This window comes from Arabidopsis lyrata, assembly GCF_000004255.2.
Source record: "Arabidopsis lyrata subsp. lyrata unplaced genomic scaffold ARALYscaffold_3, whole genome shotgun sequence".
In the NCBI taxonomy this organism is placed as follows: domain Eukaryota; kingdom Viridiplantae; phylum Streptophyta; class Magnoliopsida; order Brassicales; family Brassicaceae; genus Arabidopsis; species Arabidopsis lyrata.
In genome coordinates, this window is record NW_003302553.1 from 21,160,692 (window position 1) to 21,184,449 (window position 23,758).

Genomic DNA, 23,758 nt, shown 5'->3' on the forward strand with positions numbered 1-23,758 from the left:
GCAATGCTTTCGAGATTTTTAGGCTGATCAGACCTTTCTCTTTAGAATGCGAGAGCTGAGCTCGGCTTGAAGCGAGTTCCCCACTTCGGGTTTAGTCAACTCGGTAAACTTGTCAGGCTTGGGCCTTAGAAACTTTTGCAGTTAATGCGACGGTTGCTCTTTCCCTTCTTAAAGAGAACGGCTCGTCTTTTAATGTAATAATTGCCTTTTCTCGATTTTCCAAAAATGGTTTAACCCACTCGGAAACGCTACCATTAATGGATTTATGGTTCCAAGACAAACCCTAAATTATTATAAATAAAGGCTTACCTACCTCTAGGCTTTATTAAACATGACTATAGAATCTCACTTGAGAAATATTTTAAGAATGGAAAACGAAGAAGTAGCCCCCATCGCTCCCGGCAGCCCCCTTTTCTTGTCCGGCGACGGATTTGAACCGGCTGGCGTTCTCTTTCCTCACGCCGTCTTTCACTTCCCTTCAAAGGAGAAGAAAGAGGCTTGCGACTTCATCGACAAGGTAAATATTTAAAGTTTTTTGACTTAAAAACTTTTTGTTTTGCCTTATTCACTCATTTTTATGCTAGGTCGCCGACAAGCACCGTCGCTTGTGTGAAGAGAGGCAGCGGCTGGGACTCAAAAGGCAGACGCTCGAGGCTCGCATCGCCCGGGTGGAAAGGAAGATACGGGCCCTGGAGAGCGATCCCTTTCAATGGGAGTGGCGGAACTTCGACTCCGTTGCTGAGATCCCGAAGATGCTTCGGATATATCTCCGCGCTAGAGGAGTCCCGGGTCCCGTGAACGCCCCTGTCTGCGCCGTTCCGTCCGACAGTGAAGAGGAAGAGGACTTGGAGGAGGAGGCCAGCAACTGCCGGAAACGCGTTCGGGATCGTTCCGAAGTGGATGCCACGAACAAGGCGTCCACTTCGGAAACTAAATCGGCGATGAAGGAGCCTGTTCCTGAGCCTCTCCCATAAGTGTTCTTTAATTTCTTCACTTTCTTCTTTCTTTTTTTTTTTTTTTAAAAAACTCGTGATGGGCTTCGACCCTTTTTATTTATGGAAATATTTGCTACTTTCCTTTCTTTCCAAATATTCTTGGAGATGCGTCCTTTAATGCAGGATCCATTCGAGGGCATAAATTTCTCCGCGAATCACTCCATTCCTTGGATAAAATCCGCAGCTTGCTAAGGATATGGGGTTCCTATAAATTATAGGTTCGATTTCCCTTTACTTCTCATCCTTCTTTTCATTTTAGCAGGTATGGAGTTCAATCTTCGCTGTTCAGAATCTATGCCCGACTTCTCCAGAATCGGAATGATGAATGAAGATGTTTCAAATGAGCCAAACAGGCAGCCTTCCCCACTTCGCGGCCTCTCGAGATCTCAGATCCGAGCCCCATGTGCTTTGATCAGGGATCTCCCAATCAGAGACCAAGGAACAGCGACGGCGTTCATAGAGGCACTTGAACTTCAACACCGGAAGCTTACGTCGGAAAAGAGGAGGCTCCGGAAGAGGATTAACCGGATGCAACGCAGGCTTACTACGGTGTCAAGAAATCTTCACATCCTTGAATCTCACCCCGGAGAGTGGATTGAGCTTGGAATCTCTGACTTTGCTCGAATTCCGGACTGCATGATGTCAATCCTCGATCTTGCTGGTCAAGGAATTGAAGTGTTCTGCTCGTCAACGAGGATTTCGTAGTTCAAAGTGTACGATGAGGGACACTTCGCCTTTTTTTTTTTTTCTTGAATAAACGCTTTATTTCCAATCTCTTGTATGTTCGCATAGCCGAACCTTCTTCCTTTAATAAAGAAATAAAACAAAAATTTTATTAATAGCTGAACTCGTTTTCGAGCTGCCTACGTACCCATTTCGGGATCAAGCCAAATCGTAGTTCATGTACATAAACAATGCATGTAGCCTTTAAACATAAAACTTCTTTAAGTTGATCACATTCCAAGGTCGCTTGACTGGATTGTCTTCTAGGTCTTTTAACCTATAAACGCCGTTTCGAACCACCTCGGTAATAATGTAAGATCCTTCCCAATTAATACCGAGTTTACCGGCACCTTCTTCTTTTTTGTTGTCAAAGACGCGCCTTAATACATAATCTCCCACGAAGAACGGCCTACTTTTAACTTTAGAATTGTAATATCGGGCTGCTGCTTGTTGGTAATTCTGGATCCGAATTAGAGCTTGATCACGCCTTTCATTTATGGTATCTAGTGAATCATTAAGCATTGCTGAATTTTCTTCCTCATTTAACGGTGCTTCTGTTCGGCGAAGTCCGGGCACATTGAGTTCGGCTGGTACTACCGCTTCCATGCCGTAAACCAAAGAGAATAGAGTTTCTCCTGTAGGTCGCCTAGGGGTTGTACGATAGGCCCACAGGACGGGCTGGAGTTCTTCATACCATCCTCCCTTTAGATGACTTAAGCGTTTCTTGAGATTGCTTAATATTGTCTTGTTCGCGGCTTCAGCTTGTCCGTTTCCTTGCGGATATCGTGGAGTAGAATAACTAACTTTGATTCCCCAGTCCGCACAAAAGGCATCAAACTCGTGTGAAATGAATTGTGGTCCATTATCAGTAACTATTTCGTATGGAACTCCATGCCGACATATAATGTTTTTCCAAATAAAGGTCTTCACCGCCGAATCCTTGATACCAACATACGCCTCAGCTTCAATCCATTTTGAAAAGTAGTCCGTAAGGACTAGAAGGTACTGTACACCTCGAGTTGATTTGTGCAATGGTCCAATGATGTCCATTGACCACCTCATAAACGGGTATGGGGCGGAAATGGAGGAAAATAATTCCGACGGTTGGTGGATCAATGGTGCATGGAGTTGACAGCGCTTGCATCTTTGGGCGAACTTAACACAATCTGTGATCATAGTGGGCCAAAAATAACCCATTCTTTTAACTTTAAAAGCCATAGCTCTTCCTGATGAATGACTCCCACATAATCCTTCATGCACTTCGCTCATGACGATCTCGACTTCGGGCCCAAAAATGCATAATAGGTAAGGGTCACTGACACCTCGTCTATATAACGCATCCTTTGACAGACAAAATTTCGCGCTAACGACTTTCATTTTCCTGGCCTGCCATTTATTCTTTGGGAGCTCGCCTGTCGTGATGTAGTGCTTTATTGGCTCCCTCCAGTCAGCCCCCCAGTCTTTAGCCGGAATTTGGTCAACTTTGTGAAATATTCGTCTTTAGCCGGAATTTGGTCAACTTTGTGAAATATTCGTGGCTCTGGTTCGGTTTCCAATATTGTTTCTGGAATCACATCCTCAGCTAAGACAACGGGTTCCTTGTTAGATGTGTTTGATCCCTTTGACTTTCTTCGTTTGTTGGGTGGCGGTTCGATCTCTGGTTCGCCACGGTCACGCGCCGCTGCTCGAGACCTTGTAACGACGAGGGTTTCCTTGCTGTCCTGAATGCTTCGCTCCGAGATGCATTCTACTGGAATAACTCTCTTCAACTCAGGGTCTGATGTTGATGCCAATGCGGCAAGTGCATCTGCAGTTGTATTCTCTCCCCGAGGTATACGGATTAATTCAAATTTCGAGAAATTTTTAGATAGATCCTTCACCACTTCGAGGTATGCTTCCATTCTTGAATCTTTGGCCTCATAGTCTCCATTAAATTGGTTAACTACTAATTGCGAATCGCAATAAGCCAATATTTCCTTAGCTCCAACTCCTTGTGCTAGCCGAAGTCCGGCAATAAGGGCTTCGTATTCTGCCTCGTTGTTGGAGGCACTGAATAACAATCGGAATGATTGTTCTAGAATTTCTGATGTTGGAGACTCCAACTTGATTCCCACTCCTGATCCTTGTTTTGTTGAAGACCCGTCTACGTGTAATTTCCAAGTTTGGTTCTCCGGTTGCTCTATCGTTCCAGGTATTGGTAGTTCGGTCAGGAAGTCTGCCAAGACCTGAGCCTTCATACTGATCCGGCTTTTGAACTCTATGTCGTACTCGCTTAATTCCACCGCCCATTTCGCCAAACGTCCGGACTGACTTGGACTATGAAGTATTGTTCGGAGTGGTTGGTTAGTTAATACTTCAACCGGATGGGATTGAAAATATGGACGCAGCTTCCGAGCCGAAGTTACCACCGCAAGTGCAAGTTTTTCCATCATTGTGTATCTGGTTTCCGGATCCGTCATTGACTTGCTCACGTAGTAAATTGGTTTCTGCTCCCCACGGTCTTCCCGAACCAAGACTCCACTAACCGCGTGGTTTGAGACTGAAACGTACAAGTAGAGTTTTTCATCTACTACCGGTTTGGACAGTACAGGTGGAGTGGTTAAGTATGCCTTAAGCTGCCCAAAAGCTTCTTCACACTTCTCATCCCAAAGGAATCCTTTGTTCCCTTTTAGAATTTGGTAGAAAGGCAACGACTTATCTGTTGATCTCGAGATAAAACGATTCAAGGCCGCAATCCGCCCAGTCAACCGTTGCACTTCTTTGAAGTTTCTTGGAGATGGTATGTTCAGAAAGGCGTTAATTTGATTTGGATTGGCTTCAATCCCTCTTTCTGTCACGATATAGCCAAGAAATTCTCCGGATGGGACTCCAAATGTGCACTTCGCCGGGTTCAGCTTCATTTGATATTTATTGAGAATATCAAAACATTCCTCCAAATGTTTAACATGATCTTCTTTCTTCAATGATTTAACCAACATATCATCTATGTAGACTTCCATAGTCTTCCCGAGGTGAATGTGAAACATTTTGTTCACCAACCGTTGGTAAGTCGCTCCTGCATTTTTCAAACCAAAAGGCATTACCTTGTAACAGTAGATACCTCTATCTGTGATAAATGACGTCTTTTCTTGATCGTTGGGGTTCATCATTATCTGATTATAACCCGAGAAGGCGTCCATGAACGTTAACAGCTCATTTCCAGCGGTGGACTCTACAAGTCGATCTATATGCGGGAGCGGAAAACTATCTTTGGGACATGCTTTATTTAGGTCTGTAAAGTCGATGCAAACCCTATCTTTCCCATTCTTTTTCTTGACAACGACAGTGTTTGCTACCCACTCCGGATATTGCACTTCTCTTATGGACCCTATCTTCAAGAGTTTATCCACTTCGTCGTTTACTATTTTTGCCCGCTCCACTCCAAGCTTTCTTCTTTTTTGTTTCACCGGTTTGAAGCTTGGATCTACGTTTAGTTCATGACAAATTATACTCGGATTTATGCCCGGCATGTCCGCTGCTGACCATGCAAACGATGCTTTGTTTTTCCTTAAGAGTTCGATCAAAGCTTCTTTTATTTGGCCAGTCAAAGTTGCTCCAATTCTAATTTTCCGGTCCGGCTTATCTTCTTCCAGTACCACTTCGACTACTACATCCTCTTTCTTCTGCCCACTAGGAAATTTTGTTTTTAGTTCTTCTTTTGCGGGCTTCGTTAGTTGCTATTGAATCTTCATACGGTGGCTAGCTAAGTAACAAGTCCGTGAAGCTTCTTGGTCTCCCCGAATTGTTTCCACCCCATTTGATGTTGGAAATTTGATACATTGATGGTATGTAGAGGGAACTGCTTTCATTCGATAAATCCAGGGAGTCCCAAGGATGATGTTGTAAGCTGCGGGCTTATCGAAGACGACGAAGTCCACAATTTTCGATACTTTTTTGGCAAGGACCGGTAGCTTGATTGTCCCGAGAGACATGGCTGATTCGCTTGTGAATGCAACTAATGGAGACGGAGGTCCTACTATGTCTCCTCGGCTGATTCCCATTTTTTCTAGAGTACTTAAAAAGATCAAGTCGACCGAACTGCCTGTATCTATAAGGATCCTTGATACTTCGAAGTTTGCGACATCAAGAGTAATGACTAGAGCATCGTCATGCGGTCTTTCGAGATGCCGCGTTTCTTCTTCGTTAAATGATATTGAAGCACCTTGAAAATCAATTTCTTCGCTCAAGCTTGCTTTGAGTAAGACATTTCGTCTATGTTTTTTGATGGAACTTATTGAATCTCCGCAAAATCTGGAACCTCCTAGAATCACATTGATCTTCCCCTTCGAACTCCTTGGTTCTTCCTCGTTGGATAACCTTGGTCTTTTGGAATCTTGATCTTTGGAGTTTTCCTTTGCTTCGTGGTATTCCTTCACAAAATCTTTTATATCGAATTTAGAAAGATTGCCACTAGCCCAAAGCTCCGCGAGGTGCTTTTTAAGAACGCTGCAATCCTTGGTTAAATGTCCGGTTACTTTATGAATGTCGCAATATAGACTTTCATCACGGACCCAAGTGTTTGATCTTCCTTTCCCTTGGAATTGCTTCCCGACGGAATTGTTGAAGGGTTGCGACCCAAACTTCCTTGGTCCTTTGCTCTCTCTAGGCTCGAACTTCTTGGTAGGGACGGTGATTGCCGGTTTTTCTTGTTTATTCCGTTTGGCAAAACTTTCTTTTTCGTCTTCTACCTCCATCCAATTGTTTGCGCGGAAGAGTGCATCCTGAATTGTGTATGGTTTATAAAGTATTAAGTCTTCTTTAAACCTTGAATCATGTCGCAATCCTTTTCGTAGGGCAGATAAAGCTGATTGCTGTGAGATTCTTGGGAGTTTTGACAGCACTCCTTTGAATTTGGTGATGAAAACTCGAAGTGACTCATTAGGTCCTTGCGTTAAGTTCCAAAGATCGGCATCCGAAACGCTTTTATCCATAAGGATAGAGTATTGCTTTAAGAACACGGCTGATAGTTCGTCGAAATTGCTGATCGAACCCGGCTCTAATTGGGTGAACCACATTAGAGCTTGGCCACATAGATTTTCCGAAAACAGCTTGCAATAGCCTGCGTCCTCATCAGCTTCATCCAATTCGACTCTTCCTGCAGCGATCAGAAAGGCTGCAAGATAGCTTTTTGGATCCTCCAATCCGCTGTAAGGGTCCAACTTGAGCTTCCGGGAATCTTTGATCCTCAAACTTGCAATTCGCGGGATAAAAGGGGTTCGCCTAGCTTCTTCAATGACTCGATTGATGTCTGGCTCCGAACTTGTAGCCTGATGAAATTTTGATTTCATTTCTTTTAATTCCTGGCTAACCTTCCTCATGGTCTCGAACTGGTCGAGGTTCTCCTGCTCGTACTGAGCTGCAAGTTGCTCTTCATCCCCGAGCTGCGTCTCTTCTTCCGACGTCTGAGCTACATTATTAGTAGCACCGGGAGTTGTTTGCCCGCTGGTTTCATTTCGTGCAGCGGAACTTGGCGAGTTGAATATCCCTCTTCGGGTTCCCACCGGGTTTCCTGCACTTAAAGAGCGAACACGAGTTTGTATATTATTGACGTTTTGACTAAGAGATACCTGGGATGTTTGCAACGTATCGACGGCCTTCTCCACATCCGAGAACTTTTGTGATATGTCCGACATGGTTTGCTGCATAGCTTTGAGGGTTTCGGCCAATGATGTCTCAACGGCGTCTCCTCCGGACATTGTCGCTTATCTCGGAAATGTAGAAAAGAAGAAATCTGACCACTCAAGAATCCTGACTTCCCCACAGACGGCGCCAAAATGTAGATGTCGGATTCACACACTCAAGTATTTTGTTAAGTGGGAAAGATTATTCTTGAGGGACAAAAATGAATACGTAAGAACTTGTAAATTGATACGAAAATTGCTATAGTATTTCTCTCTTGAGAGGAAGATCCCTTTTACATGGCCATTGGCCTCTATATTTATACATAGATAAACGACATTAAAATGAGTAATTAAGTACAATTATTTCTTCTTAAATGCGTCCGTTTTGATTCTTCGGCTTTAATGCTCAACGTTTGAATTTGAGTTGACTCTGATCTTCATGGGCCTCGCCTCTTTTGGCCCAAGCGTCCTTGAACCGACTTACCCATGTCTTCTACACCGAACTTGTGTCACCGTGCAGTCAGTTCAGATTCCCGAAATGATGACAACCACTTCGACCGTCCCTTCGGCTCACGGGTCCAATGGGCTTCATCCTTTATGGGCCATTATCTTGATTACGTGGCAATCTTTGGTTGGTCTCGTACTTCTGGTGCGGGATCCGACACCAACAAGAATGACTACTACTAGAGGAGGAGGATCTAGTTCTAGAAGGGAAAGATTATCTTCTACTAGAAGATCCAAAAGACTAAAGAAATCTGATCCAAACCAATCAGAGCAAAGATGGAGGAAGAGAAGGAAAACGCGAGGGAATTGGAGCAAGAGAAGATGAGGGAATTGGAGCAAGAGAAGGCAAGGGAATTGGAGCAAGTGAAGGCGAGGGAGATGGAGCAAGAGAAGGCGAAGGAGATGGAGCAAAAGAAGGTGAAGGAGATTGAGCAAGAGAAGGCGAGGCATGAAAAGATACAATTGTTTTCTGATTTTGATGTATGTGTTTAGGCGAAGCAGCAGGTTATGTTTCTGGGTTTATGTTTTTTGGTTAAAAAAACCTATCTAATTATGTATGTATCTTTGAATCAGAATCTTAATATTTGTATGTATCAATCTATGTATTGAATATAATCTAAGGGTTTTGAACCAAAAAAAAAAATCTTAATTTTTCAAAAAATCCGGTAAATATGTAGGTTTGTAAGGGTTTTGATTAAAAAAAAAAACACTTAAATTTCTGAAAATATCTGAAAGAATCTAAAGATATCTCAAAATATCTAAAAAAATCTGACAAATAGTTTACCTGGCGCCGTTATTTTGAAAAAAATAATTAAAAATAGCACAAATTTGTTCATAATTGTACAGTTGTATCCGGTTGTACATTTTTGTTCATATAGTTGTACAATTATAGAGAATTTAGTAAACCTAGTTGTTATCAACTCTAGTTTAATTTTTGTGGGTGGAACCGATGGTATTGCCTCATAAAAATACCATTACTTTGTATCTGTGTATTTATATTTATCAAAATACAAGTATTTCAAAAATTTATAAAATTTTAGTTCAAAACTACAAAGTAACCATGAAAGTATAAGGTTGTTAGTGTATGAATGTCGGATTTTGTGTAAGAATTTCATTATTTTAGAAAATTTTGAAATTTTGTCAAAAACTTGTTGTGTAGTTTCGTTACCATCGTGTATGCATTTTTTTTAGGTTTTTTCAATTTGGTCTTAATTTTTCATATTATAAAATTAGCCAAGGCAATAGACCTTAGTTGTACATGTTGTACTTAGTTGTACCAAGACTGAACAACTTAATTTGCACAGCTACGACAAGGAAATCAACCATAGTTATACCTGCTAAAACTTAGTTGTACAACACAGAACATATAAGTTTCATAAACAAAACCAATACAAACAATATCGTTTCTTATTATCCTAATAAATAGCACTCATAAATCAACCTTGGTCACCCGCATCGTCTCCATCAACGTCACCATCATTGGTAAACCACCTGCATCGTCTCCATCAAAGCGTATGACTGAATTGCTTTTCTTTGTCCTTAAAAATGAAAGAGAGAAAAACGGCCTATAATTTCACAACATTCGTAGTAGACCATCAACATAGTTGTACACATTTGTCCCAGTTGCACCAAACTTAGGGTTTCCGTAAATATTCTACTTAGTTGTACCTAATGGTTTCAGTTGGGAATAGAAGAAGAAGAAGAAAAGAGATATATCTTTGGAGATGCAAAATCGTAAGCTTTAATGGTGAGATTCAATGGTGGATTGAGAAGAAGAAGAAGAAGAATTTGGAGATGCTTGAATCGTAAGAAGAAGAAGAATTCGCTTTTAGTTTGGAGATGCTTGAATCGTAAGAAGAAGGAAATACAGATCTTTTAATGGTGGATGGAGAAGAAGAAGAAGAAGAAGAACGTCGGAGCTGCTGAAGAAGGAGATCGAAGATGCTGAAGAAAAAGATCGGAGCTGCTGAGAAAAAGATCGGAGAAGAAGAAGAGACGTAGGAACGATTTTAATGAGAGAAGAGAAAAAATGTTGGTATTAAATTAAATGTAGAATTAAATAGATAAAAGAATGATAAAGGGTAAAATTGGTTTATGAAAAAATTAGGAAGAAGAGGGGGTAGTGAGAATAAAGAGAGGTTTTTAAAAAAAAGATTCTCCCCAAAGGGGCCAATGAGATTATTAAGAGAAGACGAAAAGCTAAATATTCTTACAAAGACACGTGTCATTCTCTCCTACGCTGACGTGTCTATTTTATGGAGAGAGTTCACCTCATTTCATATATATGATTTTAGAAAATTTTAAGTACATTTTTTTTTTATTGCCATCGAAAATGTTTTTAAAATAAACTAATATCTTTTGAATAAGAATTTTTTTAATTCATTTAATTGGAGGGTTAAAAAATCTTTTTTTTTGTAAACGAGGGTTAAAAAATCTATAATAAAAGAAAATTATATATCAATCTAACTAGCTCCGAACATTTTAAAAATGTACTTAAAATATTTATAATAATGAATATTAATGTTATTAAAATCACGGAATGATTGTTGTTACTGTCAACCCACTAATTAAGCTATAAATTTCAACCAATAATAGGAGCGATGGATCAGATGGTAGAGATTCTAAATAATCTCAACCGTTGATTTATTTAGGTTTGACGGAGGAGCTGGGCTGATTGCATAGGAATATTTTAGTTGAATTATTCGTTTAATTCATTTTAAGTTTTACATACATGTACTAGATTTGAACCCGCGGTACACCGCGGGGCTATAATTTTTTTTAAAAAAATCTAAATATAATTAGTTTTGTTTATTAATAGAGAGTATAATATAATATTTCGACCTATTTTATAAATGTACCATCCATATATCTATATTAATAGTTTTGAGTATATTAATTGTGTTTTAGGTTTAAATGGTATATCTATATATAGTTATATACACTTAAACGACATTTGGCTTTCTTCTTCTTCTTGCCTCAGTTTAAGAGAAAGATTTTTCTTGCGGTACACCGCGGAGCTATTATTTTTAAAAAAAGATTTTTCTTCCTTAAACTTCCAAATCTAGATTTTACCCCGCGGTACACCGCGGGTCGATTTTTTTACAACTAAAAAATTATTTTGCAAAATTTTAAGTTGTATTTGTTTTGTTAATATTGTTTATTTTGTTTAGTGTTTCTGATTTTATAATTAAATTTTGATTTTTAATTCTAGGATTTCATCCATCGTATATTGTTTAATATTGTTTAATATTAATATTGATCTAAACCCGTTGCACCATATAACCCCGTCCCGTAAAATTAAACATCATTTGTTATTTTTTTGAATAATATTTTTATCCACTACTGGTCACAGGTTCATGCGGATAAGCCCGTAGAGAGTTGCGGATTTGCGGGTCGACCCGCCAAAAGAGAAGCTATCTTTTGAAACTCTTTGTTTTGTTTAGAGGTTTTAAGAAAATATGCCTAAAAAATAATTTTCATTATATGAAAAAAAAGAAGTAGAAGAAATTATAGTATCAACATTCCCGATTTTTACATCACTCGTTACAATTAATTTTTGTTTTTGCAGATAAAAATCAGAAGTTAACTAAGTCGAGATTTTTAAAAAGATTGTGTAGAGATTTTTGGTAAATTGTTGAGAACATATTTGATTTCAAAATCTTTACTTAAATAGATAAGAAAAGATTTTGTAGAGACTTTTGCTAAATATATGAGAAATGAATTTCAATTAAAAATCTTTACTTAAATAAAACAAATCTAAATAATTAATGCTAATGGCATGTCATTGTAAATACTTCTCAACTTCAGGATTTATTTGCTAATTGTGATCCAAAAATGTATATATAGATTGTTTAATATTAATATTGATCTAAACCCGTTGCACCATATAACCCCGTCCCGTAAAATTAAACATCATTTGTTATTTTTTTGAATAATATTTTTATCCACTACTGGTCGCAGGTTCATGCGGATAAGCCCGTAGAGAGTTGCGGATTTGCGGGTCGACCCGCCAAAAGAGAAGCTATCTTTTGAAACTCTTTGTTTTGTTTAGAGGTTTTAAGAAAATATGCCTAAAAAATAATTTTCATTATATGAAAAAAAAGAAGTAGAAGAAATTATAGTATCAACATTCCCGATTTTTACATCACTCGTTACAATTAATTTTTTTTTTTGCAGATAAAAATCAGAAGTTAACTAAGTCGAGATTTTTAAAAAGATTGTGTAGAGATTTTTGGTAAATTGTTGAGAACATATTTGATTTCAAAATCTTTACTTAAATAGATAAGAAAAGATTTTGTAGAGACTTTTGCTAAATATATGAGAAATGAATTTCAATTAAAAATCTTTACTTAAATAAAACAAATCTAAATAATTAATGCTAATGGCATGTCATTGTAAATACTTCTCAACTTCAGGATTTATTTGCTAATTGTGATCCAAAAATGTATATATAGATATATATCTTTTAATCGCAGACATCTTAAATTTACGATGAGATCCAACGGCTGAAAACAAGGCACAGATCTAACCCTAAAAAGTCAGTCGGTATCAGCCGCAGATAAAAAGGAAGCGACCCTCTCAACCCGAATTGAGTTTTCTTCTTATCATGTTTCTCTCCTCCGGAAGAGAAAAAGTCTCTAATTCACTCGCGTCGAAACTATGATAGACTTCAGCGGTAAGATCTCTCTTCCAGAGCCGGCCCTAGCCACAAGCTAGGGAGGCATGTGCTTGTGGCCCCAGATGTAGTTATTAATATATCGGCCCTCCTTTTTCTAAAATTCTCTTATAGCTCAACTGGTTAAATGCTGGTCAGAAAGAAGTGCAAGGTTGAGGGTTCGAGTCCCACACTTGCAGTAATGCTTTAACAATTTTTTTGAGAAGAAATTAGGCCTCTCTTTTTTTCTAAGCTTTATGGCCTTCAAAATGTTAGAGCCGGCTCTGCTCTCTTCCTTTCTACGAAATTGCTTGATTGATATCATTTTATCGGTCTGTCCTTCATATACATATCTATTGAATTCATGGTTAATGGATATCTCAATCTTTTGTAATCTCTTTTTAATTCTTCTGTTTCCTAATCGTTTATGCGTTGTTCTCCGTTTTTCTTTTTCGTGAAGAGTCTTGCACAGTCGTCTACTGGGACCTCAAGGATTACCCAATCCCTACAAATATCGATCCTCACTCGATTTATCAGAATATCAAGGCAGCTCTGTCGGACGGTTATCGTGATATGCCTTTGAAAATCTGGGCTTATCCTGACAAGACAGATGAAAATGAGGAGTTGAATACGAGTGAGGAATTTTTCGAAGCCGGATTCTTTTTCTCTCACAACGGTGATTTCCTTTACTTAAAACCTTTAATTATTATTACACACTCTTCTCTTTTCTACTCGCATATATTGTATATATATATATATATATGTATCTAACCTTGATCTCTGTTGATGTATACAGTTCCAGGTATTTCAATGTTACTCGACATTCTTTCCCACGCATTTCTCCTCACACCGACCATTAAACCAACTTCGACACATAAACCATCAAATTTCATGGTAATCTCAAAAAGTCTCCCTGAAGACAAGGAGACCAAAAGAGTTCTTTGGGCTTTGAAATCAAGAGGTTTCGATGTTCACTTCGCACATCATCCGCTTGAAGGACAAGTACCAGACCAGATGTTTAGTAATCCAGCCCTACTAAGTTCCTGGACATATCCATTAGGAAATGATTCGACAACTATGGTTAACAAACACGATTTCTCTGGTAATATTTCTCTTTCTATCTTTAATTTTTTTGTTTAGATTTCATCGGACCGATCTGATTGAGTTAACTAATTTCTCAATTGTTTCTGCGTTCTCGGTTTTGTGAAATCTTGCAGAGCGTTTCACGCCTTCCTCAGATGCTATGACATGCGTCTTCTGGGACCTGGTGGATTGCCCATTCCCAAATGATCTTGATCCTGAAACAATCTTTCAGAGAATTAAATCGACTCTTGAGGAAAAAGGTTATCGAGGTGGGATATCAATATGGGCTTATGCTGAGAGGATACAGTTCTCGGATGACGTGCTGGACAAGTATCAGAAAGCCAGAATCTATTTCGTTCCCGAAGGTGAATCCTTTTTTCTTGAAGCTCTCTTAACACTCTTTACATATATTTATATAATCGACTCTATTCTCTTTACATATGTGTAGTTCCTGGGGATAAAATTGCGAGATTTCTTAGGATGTCACATGACATTCGATTATGGGAAATGGACACTTATCCTGTGTTCGGTGTAGAGGCAAATGTGATCGTAATCTCAAATGACATCAACACTCAAGGAAAAAATATTAACTTCTCCCATTATCTAATTGGAATGCAAGCAGAGATATTACTCTGCTTTCTTAGTACAGCCTAAGTGTATCGATCCCGGATCCTCAGATTGGCCAAGATCGTTATTCGATAGAAGATTTTCTGTCGGCCCAACCAGATGCGGACCATTTAATAAGCGGTGGAGGAAGAAGGTGAAGAAACAGAAGGCAGTGGAAGTGCCAAAAGTCTCTCCCGTTGAAATCATGAACAACCAACAACTCTCTCCCGTTGATACCATAAAAAACCTTGATTTCTCCAGTTAGATTTTTCTTTTTATCTCTTCGATTGTAATCTACCTTTATTGCTCGTTTGATAATTGTTTATGCGTTCTGTTTTGTGAAACCTTGCAGAGCCTCTCCCACCTGTCCCAGGGCCTAGGGTAGGCGTCTTCTGGGACATTGAGGATTTCCCATTCCCTAGTGATCTAGATCCTGAACTTCTCTATACGAGAATCGAATTGCTTCTTGATGCTAAAGATTATTATGGTGAGATGTCAATATGGGCCTATGCTGAGAAGATACCATTCTCAGATGATGTGCTGGAGAAGTTTCAGAAAGCCAAAATCTATTTCCTTCCCAAAGGTGAATTCTTTTTCCTTACGCTCTCTTAACGCTCCTTTTTCTCTTTACATTACATAATCTATATCTTTGTTGATGTATTATAGTTCCTGGGAATAAAACTGAGAGAGTTCAAATGATGGTAAACGACATGTTTTTATGGAAAATAGACACTCCTCACAAGTATGTTGTACCACCAAGTGTGATTGTCATCTCAAATGAAATTCAAGGATGCGTCAACTTTACCCTTGGTCTTACCTGTATGCATTCCAGACTTGTTAATGCTTTCTTAGTAGAGCCTAAGAAGCTTACAACAGACGATCACAAAAGCTTATCAGTATGGCCTGGACGCCTATTCGATGAAGGGGTGATTATCCACAAGTTTTTATATCCCTCTGCTAGTCCGCCGAAGCCGCGTAAGAAACAGAAGGTTATTACTTCTTAAGTTAAAGAACGCCGTATGTGTGAGCTGCTTTCTTTTGTTGTGGATGTTTCGAACTTATGTATGGATTGAATCTCTCTTTGAATGCTTATTATCTAATTTTTTAGTCAAGTCTCAGAAATACGACATTTTTCTAATTGTCATCACTCATCAGTTGTCTATGACAGTTGTGACCCTATTGTTAAAAAGTTAAATAATTATGAAATTTATTTCCTTAAATAATCTCCAGTCATAAGATATCAAAGTGCCATAAAGAAAAGTCTTAAGGGTAAAGCGACACGTGTACAGTCATAATTATACATCAAATATATCAGCATAAAAAGTTTCTTTGTTTATAAAATGAAAACATCAGATTAAATAAAGGGAGAGTTACTAGATTAACCCGAATTTTGAGTTTAATTATTAAATTGACTCACAAATAATTAGGGTTAAATGAGTTATTTTTATGCCTAAACTACATTTGTCTTATGTGTAAAAAAAGAATTACCGTTCATAAAAAATTTCAGCAATTTTAGAAAAGTTTGTTATTAAGTTGTGACAGATTAATTTATAAACTGCAGACTTATTTATCTGTGATAGATTTATTTTCGCAGACTTATTTGCTTGCCAGATTTTTTTGAATATGGTTACGACAGACTAAAAGAATTTTAGCAAATTTGTTTTTTTTTACTGATTTTTTTTAGGGACGATTGGCGCAGAGACAAAATAGAGCATCAAATTAGCGAATCGACAAAAATCGATTTTGTCTAAGACAGGAGAAAATAAATCGTTATCAATAGCCCTTGGTTTCAAAAGATTTACAAAAAAAACCAATTGTTTACACGCTTATGCGCGTGGGAAAGTGCTCTTGACTTTTTATTGGCAAAAAGAAATGAAGCGACATTGAGTAAATACTAGTCACATGATATAACATTTACATGAGACAAAAAGAAAAAGTAGACGGATTTTTAATGCAACCAAACATTTAATAATATACAGACTAACATTAAATATTGGTTTTTTTTCAAACTAGGAAAATTTTAGCATGCTACAAATATACATTAGACGATTTTAACATTTGTATACACGTAAACGCATGTATAGAGCGTTACAAATAATTATAGTGTTATGTTATTGGATCTATATATACATGTATAAAGCGTTATTAACATTTATATACATGTAAACACATGTATAGAGCGTTAAAAATAATTATAGTGTTATGTTATTAGATCTATATATGCATGTATAAAACGTTATTAACATTTGTATACATGTAAACATGTATATGAATCATTATTAACATTTGTGTGCATGTAAACACATGTATAGAGCGTTATTAACATTTGTATATATGTAAACACATATATAGAACGTTATTAACGTTAGTATACTTGTATAAACGCTACAAACATAACTACAATCACTGTATCCCAAACTGTTGAACGGAGCAAGTGAATAATGCATTGTAATTGGACATTGAAATATCATTGGATTTCTTCGAATTATCACCGGATCTTCACCGATTTCGTTGAATTGTCATTGTATTTTCATCTGTTGTTGTTAAACTGTCACCAGAACTTACAAAAAATCATCATAATAGCAACACTAATTGTGTTGAATTTAAAGTGTTGCTATTACAGTGTGGTGCTCTGTTCGATCTTGGCTCAATATAAACGATGGCGGTATACGAGGAGGAAGGTAACATATAAGGTAGATATATAGATCTACAGTAAAACCTCTATAATAAATTAATAATGTTGGGATTAAGAAATTTTATTAATTTAGAGAGGTATTAATTTATCGATAAATTAATAATTATTAATTTATAGAGAGATTTTACTCTTAAAAAAATATCTATCTAAAAATAAAATTTTTTCTTTATAAACAATGTCTTTTAAAAACTAATTACAAGTAGAGAAACAATTATTAAGTTTAAAAAATAACACAAACTTTTTTTGAATAATAGAGTCATATTTCATCAAATTTTTTACATATTATATTTTAAATATATATCATAGTAATTCATATATAACATATATAAATTTATATTATATATATATATATAATCTATATAATTATTAATTTATGATATAGATGAGACCATTGTTTACATGAGATTTTCAAAAAAATTATTATCTTATTAATTTATCGATTTATGTCATATTTTACAGTAGTCCCAACTCTGGCCGGAAGAATTTATTAATTTAGAGAGGTTATTAATTTATGGGAGACTCACAAAAATGCCCTTTTTTCAATACCCCTTTTCAAAAATGCCCCATTTGGCTGTCCATTTTTAAAAATACCCCTTTTTATGTACAAAATGACTAAATTACCTTTCTTTTAATAAAAAATATCACAAATATATAAGGAAAACATGAGAATGTGCACACATCAAAATTACAAATTTGATTTTGTAAAAACTTGTAAAACCTTTAAAATACCTTGTAAAATTTTCCCGCCAAAAAATTTTTTTCCGGAAAAGTGATTCCGCAATTTTTTTGGCGTTAAATTTTTGGCGGGAAAAATTTACAAGATATTTTAAAGGTTTTTTACAGGGTATTTATAAGGTTTTACAATGTATTTTAAAAGGTTTTACAACGTATTTATAAGGTATTTATAAGATATTATAAGATTTTACAAGCTATTTTATAAGATTTTACAAGTTATAAGGTTTTACAAGTTTTTTATAAGGTTTTACAAGTTATGAATACCTTATAAAACCTTATAAGTACCTTGTAAAACCTTTTAAAATACATTGTAAAACCTTACAAAACACTTGTAAATACTCTGTAAAAACCTTTAAAATACCTTGTAAATTTTTCCCGCCAAAAAAATTGCGGAATCACTTTTCCCGCAAAAAAAATTTTTGGCGGGAAAAATTTTTACGGGAAAATTTTACAAGGTATTTTAAAGGTTTTTACAAGTGTTTTGGCGGGAAAATTGCGGGATCACTTTTCCCGCCAAAAAATATTTTGTATTTTGTGGACCTAATTTTGTTTCATATAAGGGTAAAATGGTCATTAAAAATTAAAAGAGGGCAAACTTAAAAATAGACTCTCAAAGGGGGCATTTTTGAAAAGGGGTATTGAAAAAAGGGCATTTTTAACAATTTCTCTTAATTTATAGAGTATTAATTTATAGAGGTTTTACTGTATAAAGATTTTTAGATATTCATGTACAACATATTGATGTCTCATGTATTAAACTATATCATGTCGAATGGAAACACGCGTGACGCTATTTCTGGCAAAAAGAGGGGCTAAAATTTTCTTTGTTTTGGGTTCCGACAAAAAATAATAAAAAACTAAATATAGTTCAGATCTTTGTCTCTCACCCAATTATCTCTTTTTTTTTTTAATTCAACCACAAACTTTAACAATTTGTGACAGACTTATTGTAATGTTTGGCTGATTTAATTTGTAAGAAGCGGCAGATTTGTTATTTTCGAAAAAAAATTGTCATGTTGTAATAGTTTTGGCTTGCTGACTAAAAATTAATAACTAGATTGACGTCTAATGCTAGCAGATTTATTATATATTATGACATATTTTTATAATGTTACCATAAAATCTGTCGTGTTACAACAAATTTGTTTTTCAAAATATAATATTTTATGTTATGACAGACTTGTTTTATGTTATGACAGATTAAATTATATTACCACAAATCTGCCATTTGATGGCATATTTGTTAAAGTAAAGAAAAAATTGCTAGAATGACGTTTATAATGTTGTATGTTACGACAGATTTGCAATTATGAACCCCTTTGATGACATGTTTTTTTTTTTTGGCAGATTTTTTTGCTATAATAAGATTTACAGGGGTGACAACTTTTTCTCTTTGAAATGACAGATTTATTAGAGCAGTTACCATATTTACTACTAAAACATTAAATGTCGACATCAAGGGTTTTTGTGAAAAAAAATGTGGCCTCCATAGTTTTCTTTTCTCCATTGAGGCAACATGGAGAAATTACATTTTTTCCTTTTGGGGTGTCTTTCGACTTCACAATTTTTTTCCTATTGGGGTTAAGCAAATTACGTATTTTTTTTTAGTTTTTTCTCATGATTTTGGGTTCTTCAAATCTTGTTTCTGGGTTTAGAAAAAACAATGTCCCCAAGCAAAGGCAATGGATTGGATATGGATCAGATGATTCTCGTATGTTGTAGTTGGATCTATGAAAAAAATCGATGGTTGTTTGTTGTTGATAATGCTAGGGGTTGTCGTATTCTAGAAAGTAACCGTCAAACCATTTATGCTGATTGCATTCAAATGGTGTATGAAGATTATGGGCTGGATCACAGAGAATATGATGTCGTGTTGAGCTACAAGCTTTCGAAGGTGTTGTCGCAGAACTTACCTGGACCTCAGGTTATTATTGGTAATTGTCGACAATTACACACTTCTTGTGTCAATTGAAGAGAGAAACAGTTAGACTTTGCGTTGAAGTGAAGAAGAAAGTTTTTGTTGAATAAAAACAAAATTTCAAAAAACGAGCAAGAAGCATAAACGATTTCGTGAATGAAGATGATGATTTTCACAAGGAAGTTTGTGATCAAGATGCTGATAGTAAAGACGATGAAGACGTTGACGATGAAGAAACGAGATTCGATTACTGTGACGATTCTGATGGTACAGACTCCGATGATGAAAATTTTACCTTGTATGGGATTCTTCCAGAAGAAGAAGAAAAACCTAACGCATTGTTACCATTGAAGAGAGGAGTTCAGAGATTTTTATTGACGAACTAAAGGAAGATGCTAATTTCGTGAAATTAGACTTGTCTTATGTGGATTTGGCTGTTGGTCAATGTTATGAAACGAAAGAACATTTGGAGACGCGATTGAAGATACTAACTGTGGTACAAAAGTTTGATTTTTATGTTGATAAGTCGACACCATTTTTGCTGATTATCAAGTGCTGGGTAAAAGGTTGTACGTGGAGGGTGAGAGCTACAACATCAAAAGATTACCCAAAGTTTCACGTCTGTGTGTTTGTTTCACAACATACATGTTCAATGACAGAGCGTTCTTCACGTATCCGACAAGTAACTCATGATATTCTTGGAGTGTTGTACAAGGATTTTGTTGGTGGAGTTGGGCCCACAGTATTGCTAATGCATGTTGCTGAAGCGTTGAATAAATGCTTTCAGATCAAGGTAAAATAGTGGTAACTATGTTTAATTTTTATTACATATTCAACTAGATTCACCTAAACAATAATATTTTGTTTTGATAGATGGAGTATTGGAAGGCTTATCGGACGCTAAGGCATGCTCGCGAATTGGTTAGGGGTAGTCCTAATAGTAGTTATGAGCAGCTACATACTTACTTGTACATGCTAAGGAGGGCAAATCTTGGAACTTATACGCGCCTTGATGTCGACGAAGCCAATCAATTTAAGTACTTGTTTCTAGCCTTTGGAGCAAGCATGAATGGATTTCCTTTCATGAGGAAAGTTGTTGTCGTTGACGGGACATTTTTACAGGGGAAATACAAAGGGACAATTCTGACGGCAACTGCGAAAGATGGCAATTTTCAGATTTTTCTAATAGCTTTTGCCGTGCTTGATACAGAATATGATTAATCATGGGACTGGTTTTTCAAGTGTGTTATTCCAGATGACGAAAGCCTTGCAATTATTTATGATAGCCACAAATCAATAGGAAAATCAATCGCTGCGGTTTATCCAAAGTCTAGCCGGGGAATATGTACATACCATTTGTGCAAACATATATTGGTTCGTTTTAAAGACCGGGAAGCATTTTGTCTGGTTAAGAAAGCAGCGAATGCATTCAGATATGTCGATATTCAGACAATATTTAATCAGATTAAAGCGTTGAATCCTGCACTTCATGATTACCTTGAGAGAGATGATGTGCGACTGTGGACACGTGTACATTTTCCTGATGATAGGTACAATTTGCTTACAAGCAATATTGCACAATCAATGAATAAGGTGATGTCACACGCTAGGAGTTATCCTATCGTGGAACTGTTAGAAATCATTAGATCTATGATGACTAGATGGTTTGCAGATCATCGAAGGAAAGATGCATTAAAAATGACAACAACTCTAACACGTGGGTGTTGGTGTCGGATCCCGCACCAGAGGTCCGGGACCAACCAAAGATTGCCACGTAGTCAGAATAACGGCCCATAAAGGATAAAGCCCATTAGACCCGTGAGTCAAAGGAACCGTCGAAGTGGTTATCACCACAAGGAGAATCCAAAGTGACTGCACCTCGACACGAGTCCGGAGTCAAAGTCACGGTTAAGTCGGTCCAAGGACATTTGGGCCAAAAGGCGAGGCCCATGAAGGTCGGAATCAATTCAAATTCGAACGTTGAGCATTAATATCAAAGATCAAAACGGATACATTTAATAGAGAATAATTGTACTTAATTAGCCATGTAAAAGTCGTTTTTCAATGTATAAATAGAAGGGTCCATGGCCATGTAAAAGGGGATCTTTCTCTCGAGTAAGAAATACTATAGCAATTTTCGTAACAATTCATAAGCTCTTTACATATTCATTTTTGTCCCTCAAGAGTAATCTTTCCTACTTAATAAAAATACTTGAGTGTGTGAATCCGACATCCACATTTTGGCGCCGTCTATGGGGACAGAGGATTCTTGAGTGGTCAGATTTTTCTTTACTACATTTCCGAGATAAGCAGCAATGTCCGGAGGAGATGCCGTTGAGTTATCATTGGCCGAAACCCTCAAAGCTATGCAACAAACCATGTCGGAAATGTCGCAGAAGTTCTCGAATGTGGAAAAGGCCATCGACACGTTACAAACATCCCAGGTATCTCTTAGTCAAAACGTCAGTACTATACAAACTCGTGTTCGCTCTTTAAGTGCAGGAAACCCTGTGGGAATCCGAAGAAGGATATTCAACTCGCCAAGTTCCGCTGCGCGAAATGAAACCAGCGGACAAACGACTCCTGGTGATATTAATACGGCAGTTCAGCCGTTGGAAGGAGAGACACAGCTCGAAGGTGAAGATCAACTTGCAGATCAATACGAGCAGGAAAGCCTCGACCAGTTCGAGACCATGAGGAAGGTTAGCCAGGAATTAAAAGAAATGAAATCAAAGTTTCATCAAGCTACAAGTTCGGAGCCAGACATCAATCGAGTCATTGAAGAAGCTAGGAGAACTCCTTTCATCTCGCGAATTGCAAGTTTGAGAATCAAAGATTCCCGGAAGCTCAAGTTGGACCCTTATAGCGGATTGGAGGATCCAAAGAGCTATCTCGCAGCTTTTCTGATCGCTGCTGGAAGAGTCGAATTGGATGAAGCTGATGAAGATGCAGGGTACTGCAAGCTCTTTTCAGAAAATCTATGCGGCAAAACTCTAATGTGGTTCACCCAATTAGAGCCGGGTTCGATTAGCAATTTCGACGAACTATCGGCTGTGTTCTTAAAGCAATATTCCATCCTTATGGATAAAAGCGTTTCGGATGCCGATCTTTGGAACCTATCACAAGGATCAAATGAGTCACTTCGAGTTTTCATCACCAAGTTCAAAGGAGTGCTGTCAAAGCTCCCAAGAATCTCACAACAATCAGCTTTATCCGCCCTACGAAAAGGATTGCGACATGATTCAAGGTTTAAAGAAGATTTAATACTTCATAAACCAGACACAATTCAGGATGCACTCTTCCGCGCAAACAACTGGATGGAAGTAGAGGACGAAAAAGAAAATTTCGCCAAAAGAAATAAGCAAGAAAAGCCGGCAATCACCGTCCCTACTAAGAAGTTTGAGCCTAGGGAAAGCAAAGGACCAAGGAAATTTGGGTCGCAACCCTTCAACAGTACCGTCGGAAAGCAATTCCAAGGGAAAGGAAGGTCAAACACTTGGGTCCGTGATGAAAGTCAATATTGCGACATTCATAAAGTAACCAGACATTTAACCAAGGATTGTAGTGTCCTTAAAAGGCACCTCGCTGAGCTTTGGGCCATTGGAGATCTTTCCAAATTCGACATAAAAGATTTTGTGAAAGAATACCACGAAGCAAAGGATAACTCCAAAGATCAAAATTCCAAAAGACCAAGGTTATCCAACGAGGAAGAACCAAGGAGTTCGAAGGGTAAGATCAATGTGATTCTAGGAGGTTCCAAACTTTGCCGAGATTCGATAAGTTCCATCAAGAAACATAGACGAAATGTCTTACTCAAAGCAAGTTTGAGCGAAGAGGTCGATTTCCAAGGTGCATCAATATCATTTAACGAAGAAGAAACGCGGTACCTCGAAAGACCTCATGATGATGCCCTGGTCATTACCCTTGACGTTGCCAACTTCGAAGTATCGAGGATCCTTATCGATACAGGCAGTTCGGTCGACTTGATCTTTTTAAGTACTTTAGAAAGAATGGCAATTAGTCGGGCGGACATAGTAGGGCCTCCGTCCCCATTAGTTGCATTCACAAGTGAATCAGCCATGTCTCTCGGAACAATCAAGCTACCGGTCCTCGCCAAACGAGTGTCAAAGATCATGGATTTTGTAGTCTTCGATAAGCCCGCGGCTTACAACATCATCCTCGGGA

General features: G+C 37.5%; 1 protein-coding gene across 2 annotated transcripts; it reads left to right on the forward strand.

Annotated features, from left to right (window-relative positions):
• Positions 1-12,471: 12,471 nt before the first annotated feature.
• LOC110229794 lies at positions 12,472-15,337 on the forward strand. Of its 2 annotated transcripts, XM_021030681.1 has the most exons (7): positions 12,472-12,557; positions 12,997-13,212; positions 13,333-13,638; positions 13,754-13,984; positions 14,068-14,485; positions 14,578-14,808; positions 14,892-15,337. In XM_021030681.1, exons 1-5 carry the CDS (start codon positions 12,542-12,544, stop codon positions 14,271-14,273), a joined length of 975 nt encoding a protein of 324 aa, XP_020886340.1. In that variant the 5' UTR covers positions 12,472-12,541; the 3' UTR covers positions 14,274-14,485; positions 14,578-14,808; positions 14,892-15,337. The 2 variants fall into 2 exon arrangements, with proteins under 2 accessions (XP_020886340.1, XP_020886339.1); XM_021030680.1 differs by having other exon boundaries at positions 14,068-14,808.
• Positions 15,338-23,758: the final 8,421 nt, after the last annotated feature.

Bases quoted from the DNA above. Each gene is read 5' to 3' on its own strand.
- LOC110229794 (XM_021030680.1), top strand. The intron at 13,213-13,332 runs GTGATTTCCTTT...TGATGTATACAG, and splicing joins ATTCTTTTTCTCTCACAACG to TTCCAGGTATTTCAATGTTA. The intron at 13,985-14,067 runs GTGAATCCTTTT...ACATATGTGTAG, and splicing joins AATCTATTTCGTTCCCGAAG to TTCCTGGGGATAAAATTGCG.